This window comes from Electrona antarctica (assembly GCF_951216825.1).
Source record: "Electrona antarctica genome assembly, chromosome: 11".
NCBI classification, from domain to species: Eukaryota; Metazoa; Chordata; class Actinopteri; order Myctophiformes; family Myctophidae; genus Electrona; species Electrona antarctica.
The window spans coordinates 6,522,087-6,541,224 of record NC_136792.1 but is presented as its reverse complement, the minus strand read 5'-3'; the positions used below and the strand labels follow the sequence as shown (position 1 = coordinate 6,541,224).

The 19,138-nt window shown below is 40.6% G+C and overlaps 1 protein-coding gene across 1 annotated transcript in view; it reads right to left on the bottom strand.

Moving 5' to 3' along the window:
- LOC306932528 (alpha-2-macroglobulin-like protein 1) overlaps positions 1-19,138 on the bottom strand; it is a 61,105-nt gene that overhangs the window by 3,369 nt on the left and 38,598 nt on the right. The window contains exons 27-37 of the mRNA XM_079514365.1: positions 18,403-18,484; positions 15,817-15,979; positions 12,903-12,980; positions 10,813-11,026; positions 10,518-10,714; positions 6,647-6,916; positions 5,363-5,481; positions 4,680-4,770; positions 4,415-4,483; positions 3,470-3,575; positions 795-836 (exon numbers count right to left, since the gene is read on the bottom strand). Of these exons, the coding sequence (XP_079370491.1) occupies positions 795-836; positions 3,470-3,575; positions 4,415-4,483; positions 4,680-4,770; positions 5,363-5,481; positions 6,647-6,916; positions 10,518-10,714; positions 10,813-11,026; positions 12,903-12,980; positions 15,817-15,979; positions 18,403-18,484 (1,431 nt within the window). The remainder of the gene's footprint in view (positions 1-794; positions 837-3,469; positions 3,576-4,414; positions 4,484-4,679; positions 4,771-5,362; positions 5,482-6,646; positions 6,917-10,517; positions 10,715-10,812; positions 11,027-12,902; positions 12,981-15,816; positions 15,980-18,402; positions 18,485-19,138) is intronic.

Genomic DNA, 19,138 nt, shown 5'->3' with positions numbered 1-19,138 from the left:
AGAGTACACTGTGGTCACATGACCCCAAGTTCTAGGTAACAGAAGGGGGGACTTTTAAAAAAAAAAAATATTTCCACACAACTCTTATATATAAGATATATTAATGACATCATTCAATGTTGAAAATGAGATGAGGATTCCCCTTTAACACACTGTTCTAATTGTTTTGAAAATAAAATGCCACTTAGAATACTGTGTGGATGTACACTTGAAAAACAGCAGTTTTAATAAGAATTAAAAGCACAAAACATAAACACGGCCCTATTTTCGTCAGTGCCTTCCTTACCCCTTATCCCTAAACTTCTTTGCCATTTTTACTATTTTGAAAAACATTTTAAAATTGTTCAACTACTAGCCGATGTACATCGACACGCGTTGTGAACTTGAAGATTGGCTATTTGAACTATTCAAAAATGTTTTTCAAAATGGTAAAAAAAATTAAAAAATAAAAGGCAAAGACGTTTCGGGATAGGGGGTAAGGCAGTAAAGGCACTGATGGGAATAGGGCCCCTGGGGCTCCATTTTCATCACCGCTAAACCCTTTATCCCTAAACTTCTTTGCCTTTATTTACTATTCTGAAATACATTTTTGAATAGTTCAACTAGCCAATCTACATTGACACGTTGTGAGCTTGTAGACTGGCCATTTTAACTATTCAAAAATGTTTAGCAAAATAGCAAAAAAAGGCAAAGAAGTTTAGGGATAAGGGGTTTAGCGGTGACGAAAATGGAGCCCCTGGTGTGTAAAGACTGTAAGACTGAAAGTTTGAAGTTACATGGTGTGGTGAACTTACTCTCTGCACATGAGGTGATGTAATCAGTGGACGCCTCGTCACCTGTAAACAATGGAGAGATTGGAGATCATCAGAAAAAGCATTTCAAAGGGATAGTCCACCCCAAACATCACCTTTTCCCCCCCTATAGATTACTCCAAACACGGAGACTTGAATTCATGGATATTCTTTAGTTTTTCTCGTATTCCTAAGCCAATAAGTTGATGACCAGCAGTGGTTCCCTGTGGAGACTCCTTTGGGCAGTATTATGCGTGTCTTAAGTACCAGGTCTTATGACTTAACTTAAGACCTGGAGGCGTGGTCAATGCTGTTTGGTCACTCAGAATAGCCAAATGGCATTGATCACGCCTCTAGGTCTTAAGTTAAGTCATAAGACCTGGTACTTAAGACACGCATAATACTGCCCCGTTGTGTCTCCATAAAGAACCACTGCTGGTCATCAAATTATAATAATTATAAAATGATATTCAAAGCTCTGGTGAACGATTTCGTCCCATATTTGATAGGTTGTTTTATATTGGACAATTTCAGCTTTTCAAGTTGAATTATTTGGAACAACATCATCCGGTTATACTAATTGACTTGATTTTTTGCCAGCATTCCTCTCTAAATATACTATCAATATTGAATTAAACCAGAACTTTAATAATATATACGATTTATATAGCGCTTTTCAAGGTACCCAAAGTCGATTTACAGAACAGAAGTAAAAACAATTTTATTAGAGAACTAGTTAAAAGGTTAAAAACTGGAAAAATAAATCAAAAAGGACAAACAAGAAGGGTGTGTGTGTGTGTGTGTGTGTGTGTGTGTGTGTGTGTGGGGGGGGGGGGGGGTAAGTAGGGAAAGCCAGTCTGAAAAGGTGGGTTTTGAGTGTGCTTTTGAACATGTCAAAGGTGGGGGCAGCTCTGATGTGGGCTGGGAGTGAGTTCCACAATGAGGGGGCGGCCACTGCGAAGGTCCTCAAAAAGAATAAAGTATGCAATTAACGTAACATTTTGTTCCGTTTAAACGTAACTAAACATTAGAGGCATGTTGACCAACATGTTGTCCAATACAGTCTCCAATGCTGCTACAGTGTATCTGCAATCTCTTTTTGCCGTCAAGGAGAAGCAGTTATTCACTCTCCGGTTCTCCATTAAAATGAGCAGACAGCTTTCCTAAATGCTTTCTGCACACTTGCTGTCTGATAATGGTGCTTATTACAGTTAGGTTATTACATTATGAGTTGCTATGATACTGACCATGATATTGGACATTATACTGACCATGATATTGACAAATGACATGTCAATACATGAACAATTGCTTTGATATGTTGTGCTATGCCACTAAAGGATTAAAGGAAGCAAAGACTGAAACCAAATTATGAATTGAATTAGAATAACATTTAATTGTATACTTCTACACTCTTGCTTTCAGTTGAGCTTTGAACATCCTTATTGTTATTCATGTCCTCACTGTATTGCATTACTGCTATTATTTTAATGTTGTTTTACACCTTTGCTTTTCTTTTTTTCTCTATTGCTCTGTAAAGCACTTTGAGCTGCATTTCATGTCATGAAAGGTGCTATACTGTAGCTGTATACTGTATATACAGTGTAGCACTTTGTAAGAGTTACTGTATATCTTGCGTAAATCAAATCTGAGTCCATAAAATAAATATAAAAGTTGGATAGAATAGAATAGAGCACCGAAGTCTGACGTCAATATCGGTAGAGGGCGCTAAGTCCACTGGTTCATGTACTTTTTTATTTGCATTGTAATCCCCATAGGGAGATTTTAGATCGCCTCATATAAGAACTGTTTGAAAAATGAACAAATCATCCCGGCCGTTTCACTCATATGGATATGAAGAATCAACTGACTGAGAGAAAACACTAATGTTACTGCTGCTGAATTAGTTACATTTTCACTAGCTAACTAGCACTAGCACTAACTACATGAAAAATGACTGACTGGCTGTCGTAAACGATAATTTCGCTGTATATGAGACGATTTTAAAGCGCAAATAACATGCATTTTAAAACTGCTTTTAATATTTAATATCATATTGTCTATGTCCCTCAAAGTTATTTCTAATGGTTTGAACCTCAATCACCACTCTGATATAACCAGGCCTTGTCATTTCTTTCTGGACTTTGAAAGCAGTTTTAGCTGCAGTACCACAATGTCCTGAGGTGGTGGGGGTGCTGATATGGAGATTATATAATATTTGAGTCATTATAATACTGATGCTAGATAAAACCAGGCTTGTTTCCATTCCATGCCAACTTGGAAAATCATCAATGGTGGACATTGTAAACAAAGTGGAAATGCAAATTTGGAACTGAAGACTGAAGAAGAGGAGGAATTATACAGTAGGGTAGGGTGACATTGATGACATCACGATGAGGCCAAAATCAGTTGAGCTGTTCCTGAGAGCAATTTCCATTAAAACACCAATATGATATGAAAGCCTGATTGTTCAAAATTGCTTATTTGTGGGGATAGAAAACACATATGGGAGCCCCAAAGACACAAAATAAATTGAAAAAGTTGAATTTTATGTTATAGGTCCTTTAAGATGACGATGATGTTATTTTCCATAGAGAAATTACTTCCGTGAACCAGGGGATGAGCGAGTGACGTCATGACTTCGGCGCTCTATGAGAGCAGAATGATGCGGTTCTTACTTGGCTGGTAGTAATCATAAATCTTGATAACAGCAGGCATCAGGTTCCTGACGGTCTCCTTCTCTTCTAGAATCACCTTGAAGGTCTTCAGCACATCCTTCTTCAGCTACAACCAACCAGGAGCATTATTCAACTCACTTGTTTCACTCCAAGCACAAATTCACTCACACAATGCCATATGCATATTGTCATGTATGTATATGTGCCATGTACCGTACTGTATATTGCAATAATAGTTCCCACAATTATCACTTAATTTGGACATATGTGACCAGGTCTAGCAAAATGGTCCTCATCTCGCCTATAATGAAAAGGCAGAAAATCTAAAATAAACTTTTCATATTAACACAGCTTGAATGTTGAAGAAAGTTTTCATTCCAACAGATTATTGATTTGGTCAAATTAAATGTATACATTTATAAGTCAAAGTAGGCTAGCCAGCTCTAGGTGTTGAAATGTTGTGAACATTCAAAGGGGATTTTCTCAGCTTTGGGTAAAACAGCACAATCATTTTAAAATGGTCATATCATATTCAAATATTTTTCAATTTCATTGAATGATACATAATATGAAAGCTTACATTCTGTACTTTATTAATCTGTAAAAAACTGAAAAATTACTCTGGTCGAGATGAGGCCCTATTTGCCAGACCCGGTCACATGTACTTATTTCAGTTTCATTTAGAACAACATGGTCTGCTTTTAGAGTATCCTTGGTGATTGGTGACCAAGGTGATCGGTGACCAAGGTGATTGGTGACCAAGGTGATTGGTGACCAAGGATACTGCAGGTGACAAAAGGTTTGCAAAGCTGCCTAATGGATTAGATGCAATTAGAGCCCTTTTAATTTTCCACAGAAGTATGTGCAAATTATTCTGATATTATTGCAATACATATTTGTTATTATTATTATTCCTTAACATTGTGCGTGTGTTTGTGTACCTACCCCTTCCACGTAGATGTTGATTTGTCCTTCCTCTTCGTCCACACGTTTCACTAAACGCTTTTTCTTCAACTATAGAGAAAACACAGAGGACATAGTGGGTTGAAGAGTGGCTTAAAAAAAAGACGTCCAAACAAAGACGATCTCGGTGTCGAGAGCCCCAGTAGGTAAAGGTGTCAAAACACGATCTCGGCTGCGAATGAGTTAAATAAAACTCATTGAACAACCAAATGTAATAATGCTAATGAAGTATTTTCAATCATCTCACCTCTGCGATCTGGTCCTTGTCCACAATGTATCCCGACAACAGCTTGACGTTGATTATAACCATGTTGGTCTCCTCTCGTCTGCCCTTGTATCTGGTCAAATGTTTGGATCAAAATCAGACATTTATTGGGTTCATCTACAGCAGTGGTTCTCAACTTGTTCTGGACCGCGGCCCACTTGAAAATCTCAAAAGCCTCTGAGCCGGCTGCCGTTAAGTGGTCAGATGGGTGGGCCACATGCATTTACGGAGCATGTGTTTTTTTTTTTCGAGATTATTTTGTTTTTATTTATTTTTTATGTCATATTATCATAAAAAATCGTAGTCTTTTGCCAATTATTTGGGGGCCTGCTTACAATTATCCTCACAGGTTGAGAAACAGTGATGTACCATTTGACCTTTTCTGGATTCAAGTCTAGTTAGTGGGTTTAAAGGGGCATTCCACTCATTTTCAACATTTTACTATGTCATTAATATACCTTAGAGCTGTTGTGTGGAAATAATAAAAAAGTCCCCCCATTCTGTGTTTCCTAGAACTAGAGGTCTGATTTTTTTTCCCCATAATTACAGTTCTAGGAAACACAGAATGGGGGGACTTTTTATTATTTACACACAACAGCTCGAAAATGGGTGGTTTTCCCCTTTAAGATCAGAACAGTGTTAGTAGTAGATATAAAGTGCTTTACTTGACTCCCACGGTGACAGCGACTGAAGGTCTGGTTGCGGTGCAGTTGGCGATGACACAAGTACTGATGTTGAAGGAAGAGAACTCTTCAGGAGGGGGGATGTTGTAGTGCATAGCGATCTGGGGAGATAAGGTCCTCAATGATCATTCATAATACACGCCATAGTATAGTAGAACTATGACCCATGACATTATCCTACGACCTTTTCTTTGTGTACTACAGCATAGTACGATGTTTCCATTTTAACGAACGGTAGTATGATTTATTTTCTGAGCGCATTCAGGCATCACAAATGATGCCTTCACTTTGATGTTTAGTATTTTTAAATACATTTAAAAGTAGAGTGTGTTTCTGGCAATTTAGTATAGAATGATGAAGACCAATAGCAAGTTAGCAACCATACTGTTTAATGTGTAAATCTCTTCTTCTGGCTGTCCCTGCCTGGTACAAAATATTTTCGGATGGGGGTTCCGCGGACAAATGCATATCAATTTGGCGGTCCTTGACATGAAAACGTTTGAGAACCACTGATCTACTGGTATCTTACAGCAGTGGTTCTCAAAGTGGGTGCAGTGATGCAAGGCCAGGGGTGCCGTGGAATAGTTTAACCCATTTTGACCTGAGATCAGATTCAAAAAATGTCTTCTACATCCTGACAGTTTTCTGAAAAAGCTATGTTTCTATGTCAGTCGTTCTTCGATTTTTCAAAAATAGCAGACCTACAAGCTCGTAGCGCGCCACTCGGTGGCGCGCTATGAGCTTGTAGATCTGCTATTTTTCAATAGCTAAAGCATAACATAATGCTAACACCCAAACCGCCCAAAATGGTTAACCAGTTAGACCCTCTAAACTTTGTGAAACGGACCTGAGTTGCGCTTGCAATCTTTTTCAACCTACAGTACACAAAGTCTCTTCACCAAAAAATAGCAGATCTACAAGCTCACAACACGTCACAAACGTGACGTTGTGAGCTTGTAGATCTGCTATTTCTGGTGAGTGTTCACCCCAGAATAGGTATGTTGGGGTTTATGTGGTTAAACGCCAAGTATAGAAGTTATGTTCAATCTGCTTCAACTACTATTCTTTCTAGATATTTTCCTTGTTCCTTGTTGTATCTTAGGGGGAACGATTTACATGTTGTACATTGTTGTACATTGTTGTACATTGTAAATGTAATTCAGGGGTGCCGTGAATTAACAGGTCATTTACAGGGGTGTCCTGGGCCAAAAATGTTTTGAGAAGCACCAGATCTACAGGTTAGCGCTATGAGTTTTATTTAGTTACCTGAACGAGGACACAGCCCTCTCCCTCCGCTCTGATGTTGTGCTCCCATGGGATGACGAACAGTTCCTTCTCCTGGTACAGCAGTCTGTTGGTCTCGTTCACCTCGAACCGTGCCACCTCGAACAGTGCCTCGAAGTCGAACAGTGCCACCAGTGATGATGTGTTCAGTGCCACCGGTGGTGATAGGCTCACTGTCACCGTAACGTTTCCCTCAGCTGTGTAGAAGGCACTGGCAAACATGGCCAGTGCCTGAAGTGCTACCACTGTGTCCTGGCGGCCATCACAGATATAGGAAGACGGGTTAGAGAGACATGGGACTGAGCGTGTGTGTGTGTGTGTGTGTGTGTGTGTGGTCATTCAAAGCATTATCTCAGGGTGCTACAAATGTCTATCTATGTCCTGGCTGTAAGTAGACTTCGTAAAAAAAAAATCACACCCGTGTGAACTGAGTGGTGTAAGGTTTTATATAGCATGATCAGCTGTGGTCTGACGTAATGAAATCACACCCGGATGTGATTTCACAACTGGCTTTTTTTGTGCAGAAAAAATGAGCATGGTTGCTACGGTCATCCAGTTCACCCGGGTGTGATTTAATTACGTCAGAAATTATTTTGAACATAGCAACCATGCTCATTTTTTCTGCACACAAAAGCCAGTTGTAGGAGTGGTTTACACCACTCAAAAAAAACTAGTGTTTACTTGACTAATCATCACAAGTGGCTCTTATTTTGAAGAAGAAGAGGAAGTCCCGTTTTGGTTGTTATGATGCCGGCAAGAGCTGTAGTCTAACTTTACTAAGTAGTAAACAAGAACCCACGTGGATTAAACACAAGAGCTGTAGTCTAACCAAGTAGTAAACAAGAACCCACGTGGATTAAACACAAGCTTTTAGCCAAGCTAAAGTTCATATAATTATGATATGAAAACCATGCATCTGTGACTTAAACAATGTACACACTTTGGAAGTACGTTACACATGGAACCACTGGCATTAGGTGAGTAGTTCATTGTACAAGTCTCATCATCAACTAGCCGCAATTTGCAACTCTAGATTTTTTTTATAATGGGATGAATCTAGAGTTGCAATACCCTCCATTGACTCCCTACTCATCCAATTTGCGATCTGCTTGTATTAAACAACGTTAAACTCACCGTCATTGCAGCTCTAGGCACAAGCTTGAATTATTATCCTCTTTCAATCTGCCGAGCTTTTGTTTCATAAAAATCCACCGTAGAAATGTTATGAGCTTTCTGTCAAGAAATTCTATGCATGTGATTCTTTTTCTAAGTGTTGCAGTTTGGAAGCACTCGTTTTTATTAACGGGTCGTGCTGCTGCCTCCTGCATTATGTGCAAATAATACAGGTGGTACACAGGGCCGTTCAGTGACTTACGACGAGTGCTTCCAAACTCCAGCACTTAGAAAGAAAATCACATGCACAGAATTTCTTGACAGAAAGTATCTCATAACATGTCTACGGTGGATTTTTATGAAACAAAAGCTCGGCAGATTGAAAGAGGATAATTCAAGCTTGGCCTAGAGCTGCAATGATGGTGAGTTTAACGTTGTTTAATACAAGCAGATCGCAAACGCAAATTGGATGAGTAGGGAGTCAATGGAGCGTATTGCAACTCTAGATTCATCCCATTTATGCTTATATCATGCCCTTGCTTGTACTTGGAACTGTGTGGCCGCCGTGCCAATTGTGTGGCCGCCGTGCCAATTTTTTAGCCGCCGTGCTAATTCTTATAAACATTGCAGTTCATTAGTTTAACCCATTTAGGCCTGACCTCGAAATTTTAAAAAAATCTTCTAAATCCTCCAGTTTTCTGAAATAAATATTTTCACGATTTTTAAAAAATAGCAGACCTACAAGCTCGTAGCGCGCCACTCGGTGGCGCGCTATGAGCTTGTAGATCTGCTATTTTTCAATAGCTAAATTATAACAATGTTTAAAACACCAAAAGGGGTTCCCGCCCAAAATGGGTTAAGTGGGTCCGCCGTGCACTCTGTGGTGCTGAACTCTGAGTTGAAGTGGGTCCGCCGTGCACTCTGTGGTGCTCAACTCTCAAATGGTTTGAATTTGTGTGAGGATGTGTTTGTGCTAAAGCAATTTAATGTCAAGCTTTGATGAGTTATTATATTGCACCATAATGCATCAGGGGGGTGGCTTTATTAAGCCAGTGGTGGCTTAGTAAAGGCCATTAAAGGGACACTTCACCCTTTTTGCAAAAATAAATAAATGTTAATGACTTTTAGATGATTTAGAACACTTTCCCTGGGGCTCACTTACTTCCTGGACTACAATTCCCATAATGCTTTGGTGCACTGCTCCTCCTTGTGGTTAGGGGGAGGGCTGTCTTACTGAGACAACATGTAGTCCAGGAAGTAAGTGATCCCAGTGTTCATGACATTAGAGACACTGGGCTCACTGCTAAAATCTAAAATATCTAAAACCACATATTACACACATAAAGACCCCCAGGAAAGTGTTCTAAATCTTCTAAACGTCATTAACATATTTTTTTTTGCAAAAAGGGTGATGGCTTTATTTTTTCACATTTGTTTCCATGTTTCTACACTGTTCTGAAGTTACCTGAATCATTGAGTAAATTTGGCTAAACGATATTATGTGGTATATATTTTCTCCAGCTACTATGTTCAGCAACACACTCAACAAACTCAATCTATTCTACACCTAAAAATACATTAAAATGCAAGATAATACACAGCAACCTGGACAAATAACCATGCAATGACATTCTGTGTTGGATATTTCAAGCGATCTCATGTCTATACTGAATGTATGAGCTTGTAGATCTGCCATTTTTGAAAAATCGTGAAAATGTGTGCAAATCTTTGAATATATATTCTTTCCCAGCGAACGCTTTTAATTCAAATCTTTGTACTGAATGAATGCCTTCCAATGGCTTCCTAAAAAAGTCGGTGTACTTAGGAAAAACTGTCAGTGGTAATGTCACGTATAGCGCAAGTCATAGTCAGTGGGCTGAATATGGCAGACGGCCAATATGGTCCTCTACATTTATAGTTAGGCTTTCCTGTTTGTGATTTATTTAGAGGTGTGTAGGAGTGGCCGGAAGCAGTGTTGTTTTTGGCAGCAAATTTTAGTTTTAGTCACATTTTAGTCAGCCGGATTGTTTTAGTGTTAGTCTAGTTTTAGTCGACTAAATATCATAAGATTTTAGTCGACTAAATCTACAGTTGATTTAGTCGACTAAAATGTAGTTTGGTGGGCGTTGATGCCATCGTAATGACTGTTTTTACACTTGCTGAAAATAGCTGATCTACAAGCCCACAACGCGTCGCAGCGCAATGCGTTGTGAGCTTGTAGATCCGCTATTTTCAGCATGCAACCAGTGTAAAATGACTTATACTGGATCTCTTGTCCACTAGTCCCCTTCCTAGCATTTTAGTCTAGTTTTTATTTGTTGACGAAATTGTCAGTATATTTAGTCATAGTTTTAGTCATCATGGCTTAGTTTTTAATTTCCTTTTTATGTAGTTTTTGTCACTGAAAAAAGGTCGTCGACGAACATTTTTCGTCTTAGTTTTAGTCGACGAAAACAACACTGGCCGGAAGCTTGTGGTAAAGTGTAAAAACATGCAACGAGAGGTCTCCACAGGTTGGTTAATGAAGGTGGGACTTCTACTTCATTGTACAATGACGATACATTAACCCCTTGAACCCCAGCATCCATAATCTGGGGCCAAAAATAGCCAAGCTTGTATAGATTGGCTATTTTTGGCATTTGGTGGACAGAAAAAAAGTATTCCAAGTACAGAGACCACTCGAGTCGAGTTTACTAAGTGGAGGGTTTAAGTGGTTAAGCGTAAGATCACCGTTTACTACCTGTGTGGAGGCAAAGCCACCCCATGGGTTCTGCTGCAGGGCCAGCCATCGGACGATGCCAGCCAGGTCATAATCGGGGTTGTCGTTGTCGGGACCGGAGAGCATGGCCAGTAGTACGTACGATGTCATCTCCACCGCCAGGGAATCCAGTGTGGATCCATCTGGGCCATCGGCTCTCCCCCAGTGAGTAGTACCATCTGTGGGATGTAGGTACGATCGCAAGAGAGTTATTTTTTGTGCAACGACACTGGTGTGCAACAAAGTATAGATCAGGTGCAACACTTTGCTGCCCTACCTTCAACGATGGACAGGCTTTGCAGGGTGTTCATGAGTATTTGTCTGGTGGCATTGATCTCCTGTGAAGTGATATAATAGAACCCTTGCTCCTGGTTCGCACCCATGGCCAAGGTGAAGGTGTAAGCCAACAGGGCTGTAGTATAGTTGTTCTCCAGATTACCTGAAAATACTGCTTGCTGTAGACACTTCAGACACATGCCTATCCCGAAGCCCTGATGAAGCAACACACAAGAGATTACTTTATTATTCTTTTTTTTTTAACTAATTGTTTTTGGCTCTTGTGCCTGTTATTGATAGTTACAGTGAAGACGGACAGGAAAGAGGGAGAGAGAGAAAGGGGAGACATGCAGCAAAGGTCGTCATGAACAGGACTCGAACAAGCAACACGCTGTCAGTAACATCAGTTCCTCATAGGATTAGAATATATTAAAATGTAATTAGAACAAAAAACTAAACATTTAGAATAGGTTCTGGTCTATATTGGTCTCTGGATCAGGTTAGAGAGGATTATAATAATTATTTAAAATGCCAATCTGTTAAAAAAGAAATTCTGGGCTATCCAATTGTATTTGGACCATAGAGTCAACTTCACAGTAGAGGCCTTGTCACAGCTCCTGTTGCGGTCATTAGGATCTAGTCAACAACCGCTCCAAGGTCTATTTCCATTATTCTCTTTCTAGCAGGTTCAGCAATACATGCCTGTACAGAATATGACTATTCAAGGACAGCATCTTTGTTAGAATAGACAACTATAAGAAGGGTATGAGATTGATGCTCTGCATGGGTGCTTTCCCCTAATGGGCCTGACGTCAGGGCAATGATGCTGTAATGCTGTTTTTTATGCAAGAATCTTCTTCAATATATTGTCAACATTTCCCACTGTTTGGTTATTAATATTGTTTCCAATAATAGGATCATTTTCTAACTACATATGACTCCTCCACACCATGTTACCAGGTAGCGGACAAAGTATACCGTAGATGAATGAAAACTTGGTGTTATTTACTGTAACTCATTTTCGGGCGGGAACCCCTTTCGGTGTTCTAAGCATTATGTTATACTTTAGCTATTGAAAAATAGCAGATCTACAAGCTCATAGCGTGGCACAGAGTGCCGCGCTACGAGCTTGTAGGTCTGCTATTTTTGAAGAATCGAGAAAATGTGGCGCAAATTTGGAATATATATTCTTTCAGAGCGAACATTTTTAACTCAAATCTTTGCTTCTGGGGGGGTCCCTGCTGGAACAACATAATTTGAGATTGTGGATTCCGCAGCCAAATACAGATAATTCTGGGGCTCCTTGACATGAATAAGGTTGAGCACCGCTGACATAGAAACATAGGGTTTTTCAGATAACTGTCAGGATTTAGAAGACATTTTGTAGAATCGGCCTCAGGTCTAAATGGGTTATCCCATTTTGGGTGGCGTTTTAAAGCATTATGTTATACTTTAGCTATTGAAAAATAGCAGATCTACAAGCTCATAGCGTGCCACCGAGTGCCGCGCTATGAACTTGTAGGTCTGCTATTTTAGAAAAATCGTGAAAATGTGCCTCAAATCTTTGAATATATATTATTACATTTTTTTTTATTTCAACGTCAGGCCTAAATGGGTTAATGTCCAGGTTGGACTGTTCAACGCAAATGTGCGTAAGCAGTCTGTAAGCCAGGGGTTCTCAACGTTTTTGGCCGGGGACCCCCGAAAATGCTTTGGCAACGTCTCGGGACCCCCGCCCCGCCCCCTCCCGACCCCCAATATAAATTGACTGCTACAATAACCTTAAACCATTTTGGGCGGGAACCCCTTTTGGTGTTTTAAGCATTGTTATAATTTAGCTATTGAAAAATAGCAGATCTACAAGCTCATAGCGCGCCACCGAGTGGCGCGCTACGAGCTTGTAGGTCTGCTATTTTTGAAAAATTGTGGAAAAAAAATAAAAATAAAATTTTTTTTTTTTTTTTTTTTTTTAAATAATTTGGGGACCCCCTAAAATAATTTGGCGACCCCCCAAGGGGTCGCGACCCACGGGTTGAGAACCCCTGCTGTAAGCAACAGAACTAGACGGTGCAGCACGATGTAGAAACTCACGGTGGTGTTGTTAGGATCCGCTTCCAGCACAGCAGCTGCGATGTAGGCTGTCAGAGAGATGTCATCACTCACTCCTCCCTGTAGACACAACCACCGCCACCACCACTCACAGAGTTATGTTTACAGGCTTAGATAGAGACACTTTCATTCAGGAACACTTCTGCTCTGAACGCCCGGCCTATACATGTCTAAACTGCTGTGGGAATTGGGAAACGACTATCAGTGAAACAGCTGTTAAGGTGCGTTCCCGGCGGAAAGATAAAATATCTATTAGCTTGACTCGCTCCACTTTGGTTCAAAGTGAGTCAAGTGAGTCAATCCCTCAGTTGGGATTTTCCATCTGGAGTGAAGATACGTACCAAGCTGACAAACATTTCATTTGCGCCGCTCGATGCAACGACGTGCCTCATTGCAATTTTGACTATGTAACCGCGCCGCATTTACTTTATATGTAATTGCACTGCTCAAACAAATATTTGATCTTTCGGTGGGAACGCACCATTGTTTTTTTTTTATTATCATTCACATAATTAGGGCCCGAGCATTGGACCAGCGCAAAGCCCTATTTAAATGAAAGGAATTATTTATTATTATTCTATGAACAAATTAATCATATTTTTGAAGGGCTTAATGTGCTCAAAAAGGACTTGGTCTTGGACTGGACTTTAACTAAACAGTCAAATTAAATCTTCCCCAAACTTGACATGTCTGATACAACCACATGCGCCAATATTGATTTACAGTAATAGCGCCACCTACTGGGAACATGGATCATAGTCAAAGAACCACTTAGTGGTGCGTGGAATTAGTTTTTCCCTATAGTTTTACAAACTACTCCTACATTTTGAATCATGTTGCTCTGTGGAAAAGGCCTGGTCATCACTGCTTTTAGTTTTAAATATTATTTTTAAATAAGTTAGTGGACAGTACTATTAATGTTATTCTGCACTAAAGCCATATAGATTTGTGACCTACAGTCTATCGTACTCTATGTCTTCCAGACAGACTCTAGAATCTACAGTCTGGCATGATACTAAAGTCTGGGCACAGGATATTTCCTCTCCAGTCGCAAGATTTTATTCCCTAAAGCATGGGTTCCCAAAGTGGGGTCCGGGGACCCCTAGGGGTACTTGAGGGAGTTCCAGGGGGTACCTAGCTCAATTAGAGATAGTTAGGAACCAAATGGACCCTTGTGGGTCTGTAACTCAGAGAGTGTACAAATGGAACCAAATTTGGTTCCATTTGTACACTCTGAGTTAAATTAACAGTGGTTTTACAATATAAATTGGGGGTCCCAGAGATATATGCCATTAAATGGGGGTCCGTAGACTATTGCGTGTGAAACTGGGGGTCCATGAAATGATGTTTCGGAATCACTGCTAGAGCCGTAAAAATCCTCCCTGGCATATGTTTTCAAATGGGGGGTCCATGGCCTAATAAATGTTGATTTGGGGGTCCTTGACACGAAAACGTTTGGGAACCACTGCCCTAAAGTATGTCTGGGCTAGTCTTATTATTGGGTACTGTAGATGTCTTCAAGACAAATTCATGTTTTATTGGTCAGTTTGCATACAGTTACACATATCGATATGTCTATGACAGGGGTGGGCAACAGGCGGCCCGGGGGCCACATGCGGCCCCCACCTTCACTTAATGCGGCCCACATGTTAATATCAGAATACTGATTTCAGCTGTTACAATTCCAAACATGCTTTAATTATGACTAGTATTAAATGACTAGTACTTAATGACTAGTATTAAAATGTTAGTCTTTGTGTCCAATGTAGTTATGTTAACAGTTCATAAAGTTAACATAACTATAACTAAATGCATTTAAAATTCAATAAAAAGGTTACTTTTCAGGATTCCAATTCAAAAATAGCAAAAAAATATTCAGGTTTTCAATTCAAATATAGCAAAAATAGCTGATCTACAAGCTCAAAACGCGTCGCGGTGCGACGCGTTTTGAGCTTATAGATCGGCTATTTTTGCTACGACAGTAATATGCAACGTGGCCCTCTGGAGTGAGTGTGGAAATATATAGTGGCCCTCGACATCGTCAAAGTTGCCCACCCCTGGTCTATGATAATGCTGAGTGTAGGCCTACTGTAACTACTGCATTTTGAAAAAGGTCTGTGTCTGTCTGTGCGTGCTGGAGCTGTGCTGTGTTACTACTGACATCCAACAAAAGTCTTGAGCCAGAATGGAACCCAGGGAATTAATTATAATCATCAGCAGCATATTGACTGGCTCCGCCCAACAGCCTGCTGTCCACCCATTCAGCAGTGGTCTCTAAAGTAACATACATTAACCACTTCAGCCCTATGTGCATGTCGGCCATTTGAAAATAGCCGATCTACAAGCTCACAGTGCGTCGCGATAAGATGCATTGTGAACTTGTAGATCTGTTATTTTCAAAAGAGTTTTGTAGACATTAAAATAATTAAAATATGACATTTTGCATAATGAGTACTTTTACTTTTGGAACTTTAACGCATTTTGGGCGGGAACCCCTTTTGGTGTTTCAAGCATTCTGTTATACTTTAGCTATTGAAAAATAGCAGATCTACAAGCTCATAGCGCACCACCGAGTGGCGCGCTATGAACTTGTAGGTCTGCTATTTTTGAAAAATCGTAAGAAATGCGGCACAAATCTTTGAATAGGTATATATATTCTTTCAGAGCGAACGTTTTTTTTATTTCGACGTCAGGCCTAAATGGGTTAAGTACATTTTGATGCCAACACTTTTGTACTTTTACTCAAGTACATTTAGAATTCCAGCCTTTTACTTGTAACAGAGTATTTCTATAATTGCAGTATCGATACTTTTACTTAAGTAAAACGCTGGAGTACTTTTTCCCCACCTCAGCCATTCCCTGACTGTGCTCCGTCGGCTACCTGCAGGTCACAAACCTTCATTCCGTTGTTTAACAGTTTCCCCACTGAGTTGATGCAGCCGCCTTCCTCATTATTCTGGTGAGAGGCCAGCCACTTCTTGGCATCATCAACGTGTTTGGGGTCCACGAAGATGAATGGTTTGGCCCCAGCAAATGACTTCATCACAAAAGCGGTCAGCCTGGACACACACACAGACACACACACACACACACACACACACACACACACACACGCATACGCGCACACACAGACACACACACACTTACTTTAGAAAACAAAGCTGACCATGACTAATGGTTGTGGTAACCTTTGAATGAACCCTGCTTTCATGGCGATTATATAACAGCTGCAAAATGGTGTGCCGTCTCACATTTTGGCTCTGCCTGCACCCACAGCGCCCCAACACCATCTTACACTATACACTACCCCCATACACAGCTACACCCTACACTCAAACAGAGCTGCACCCATACACAGCTACACAGCTACACTCAAACAGAGCTACACCCATACACAGCTACACCCTACACTCAAACAGAGCTACCCCCATACACAGCTACACCCTACACTCATACAGAGCTGCACCATACACTCAAACAGAGCTGCACCCATACACAGCTACACACTACACTCAAACAGAGCTACACCCATACACAGCTACACACTACACTCAAACAGAGCTACACCCATACACAGCTACACACTACACTCAAACAGAGCTACACCCATACACAGCTACACACTACACTCAAACAGAGCTACACCCATACACAGCTACACCCTACACTCATACAGAGCTACACCCATACACAGCTACACCCTACACTCATACAGAGCTACACCCATACACAGCTACACCCTACACTCATACACAGCTACACCCATACAGAGCTACACCCATACACAGCTACACCCTACACTCAAACAGAGCTACACCCATACACAGCTACACCCTACACTCAAACAGAGCTACACCCATACACAGCTGAGCTACACACCAGAGCACGTGAGCAGAGTTGAACGTGTGGGAGATCCCACTCCGCCTCTCCACCGGTCTGCCCAAACCCGCTCCGCTACTCCTCACCTTGTCAATAATAATAAATTGTGTGGGCTAATAATAACCCGACGTCCGCTCCAATCTTTTTGAAAACGCACTCCACTTCGCTCACATGTTCTGCTGCTACACCCCCAAACTCGTACAGATCTACGCCCACTCCACACAGAGCTACACATTACACCTCCGGAGCTACACCCATACAGCGCTACAGATATACACAACTATATTTCCATACATCAGGAAAAACACATGTTACGGCAATTGGTCAAAGTTGGTCACATGTTTCAAAGGTTTGTTTGGCCATTACATTTTGAGAGTCCAAAATATTATATCCACAAATGATTCTCAAGCACTGCTTAGGACATTTTCTGTCCTTCACATTGCCCCCCCTCCCCCGGGAGTAGTAAAGAATCATTTTGAATACGTATACTGAATGTGTATTATGCATCCATTTGTAATCACTGTTCATAATAAGCAGCCTTTATTAAAGGACAACTTTAGTTTTTTTAGGTTGTTATTAGAGAAAGTAAAAGATGAGTGTAATTTATTTTTCATTTGCTGCTTTCTTTCGTTTTAGGGATTTTAGCTGTTTTTGACAGGGGGGCGGGGGCATTCGAGCATGGGGCTAAATATGTATTTTTTACAACATTTTATAGCGATTTCTTTTTTTTTATCATTTACTATAGTCCTACTAGACCCCAAGAAATTACATCTGGCCACAAAAGATCACGGGATCTACGAAATGTGTCAACTGAGCCTATGACACACAGTGTGGCTTCCCCCCAGTAGGCTACCTTCATATTCAGTAGATCCTGTGATCTGTTGTGGCCAGATGTAATTTCTTGGGGTCTAGTAGGACTATAGTAAATGATAAAAAAGGAAATAGTTATAAACGTTTGTAAAAAAAAATACATATTTAGCCCCATACTCGAATGCCCCCGCCCCCCTGTCAAAAACAGCTAAAATCCCTAAAACGAAAGAAAGCAGCAAATGAAAAAAAAAATAACACTCATCTTTTACTTTCTCTAATAACAACCTAAAACATGAACCGTGGTTGAAAAAAACTAAAGTCGTCCTTTAATTTTAGAAAGGGTCTTCAGAGAAAATGGCAGACAGTTCCTTTATGTGGAATTCATATACAGTTGGGTGCCACCGATATTGTCCCTTTTTTCATTTGACCCATTTAGGCCTGACCTCAAAATTTTAAAAAATCCTTCTAAATCCTCCAGTTTTCTGAAATAAATATTTTCACGATTTTTCAAAAATAGCAGACCTACAAGCTCGTAGCGCGCCACTCGGTGGCGCGCTATGAGCTTGTAGATCTGCTATTTTTCAATAGCTAAATTATAACATAATATTTAAAACACCAAAAGGGGTTCCCGCCCAAAATGGGTTAACTGTCCTTTTGCGCAGATCACGCAAACCTCAGCAAAAAGAAAAGGACAATATCGATGGCCTCCAACTGTAGGCCTACTGATTGGAACGTCATTATGAATGTGTATCAGAATAACAGTGTGGCTGAGATAATAACTCCTCATACTGACCAGGTGTTGCCAGACTTGTCACTCTTCCCGAAGGCGCTGTAGGAGCCATCGTCGTGCTTATAGTTCAGCTCTTTCTGATACCCTGTTATGACCCAAAAACATGCAGGATATCAACAAACCACTCACTCAAATCAGTCAGTGGCCTTGTGGTTAGAGTGTCCGCCCTGAAACTGGGAGGTCGGGGTTCGATCCCCAGCCGGGTCATACCAAAGACTGTACAAATTGGACCCAATGCCTCCCTGCTTAGCACTCAGCATCAATGGGTTGGATTGGGGGGTCAAATCAACTAATCAAATGATTCCCGAGCGCGGCACGGCTGCAGCTCACCACTCCTTGGCTGTGGCTCACCACTCCAAGAGATGGGTCAAATGCGGAGAACAAATTTCACTGCGGTAACGTGTGTGACAAAACGTATGACTTTGACTTTGAAATGTAAGAAGAGTATGTGATACATGAGGTTCTGAATTCATGGTCAACCTGAAAACCACTCTGTATAAATATTAAGTAAACTGCACCCGAGTGAGTTGGCTCGATACTTTGTCCCACTACAGCAGATCTCTTTGCTGTAAAATAGCACCTACAACCAATCTACAACACCTTTGTCTGTTTTTTATTATAATATCCATAAGTTTTATGTAAAGCACATTGAATTGCCTTGCTGTTGAAATGTGCTACATACAAATAAACTTGCCTTTAGTTGCCATACACATACAGGCTCACAATGTCTCACATTGCA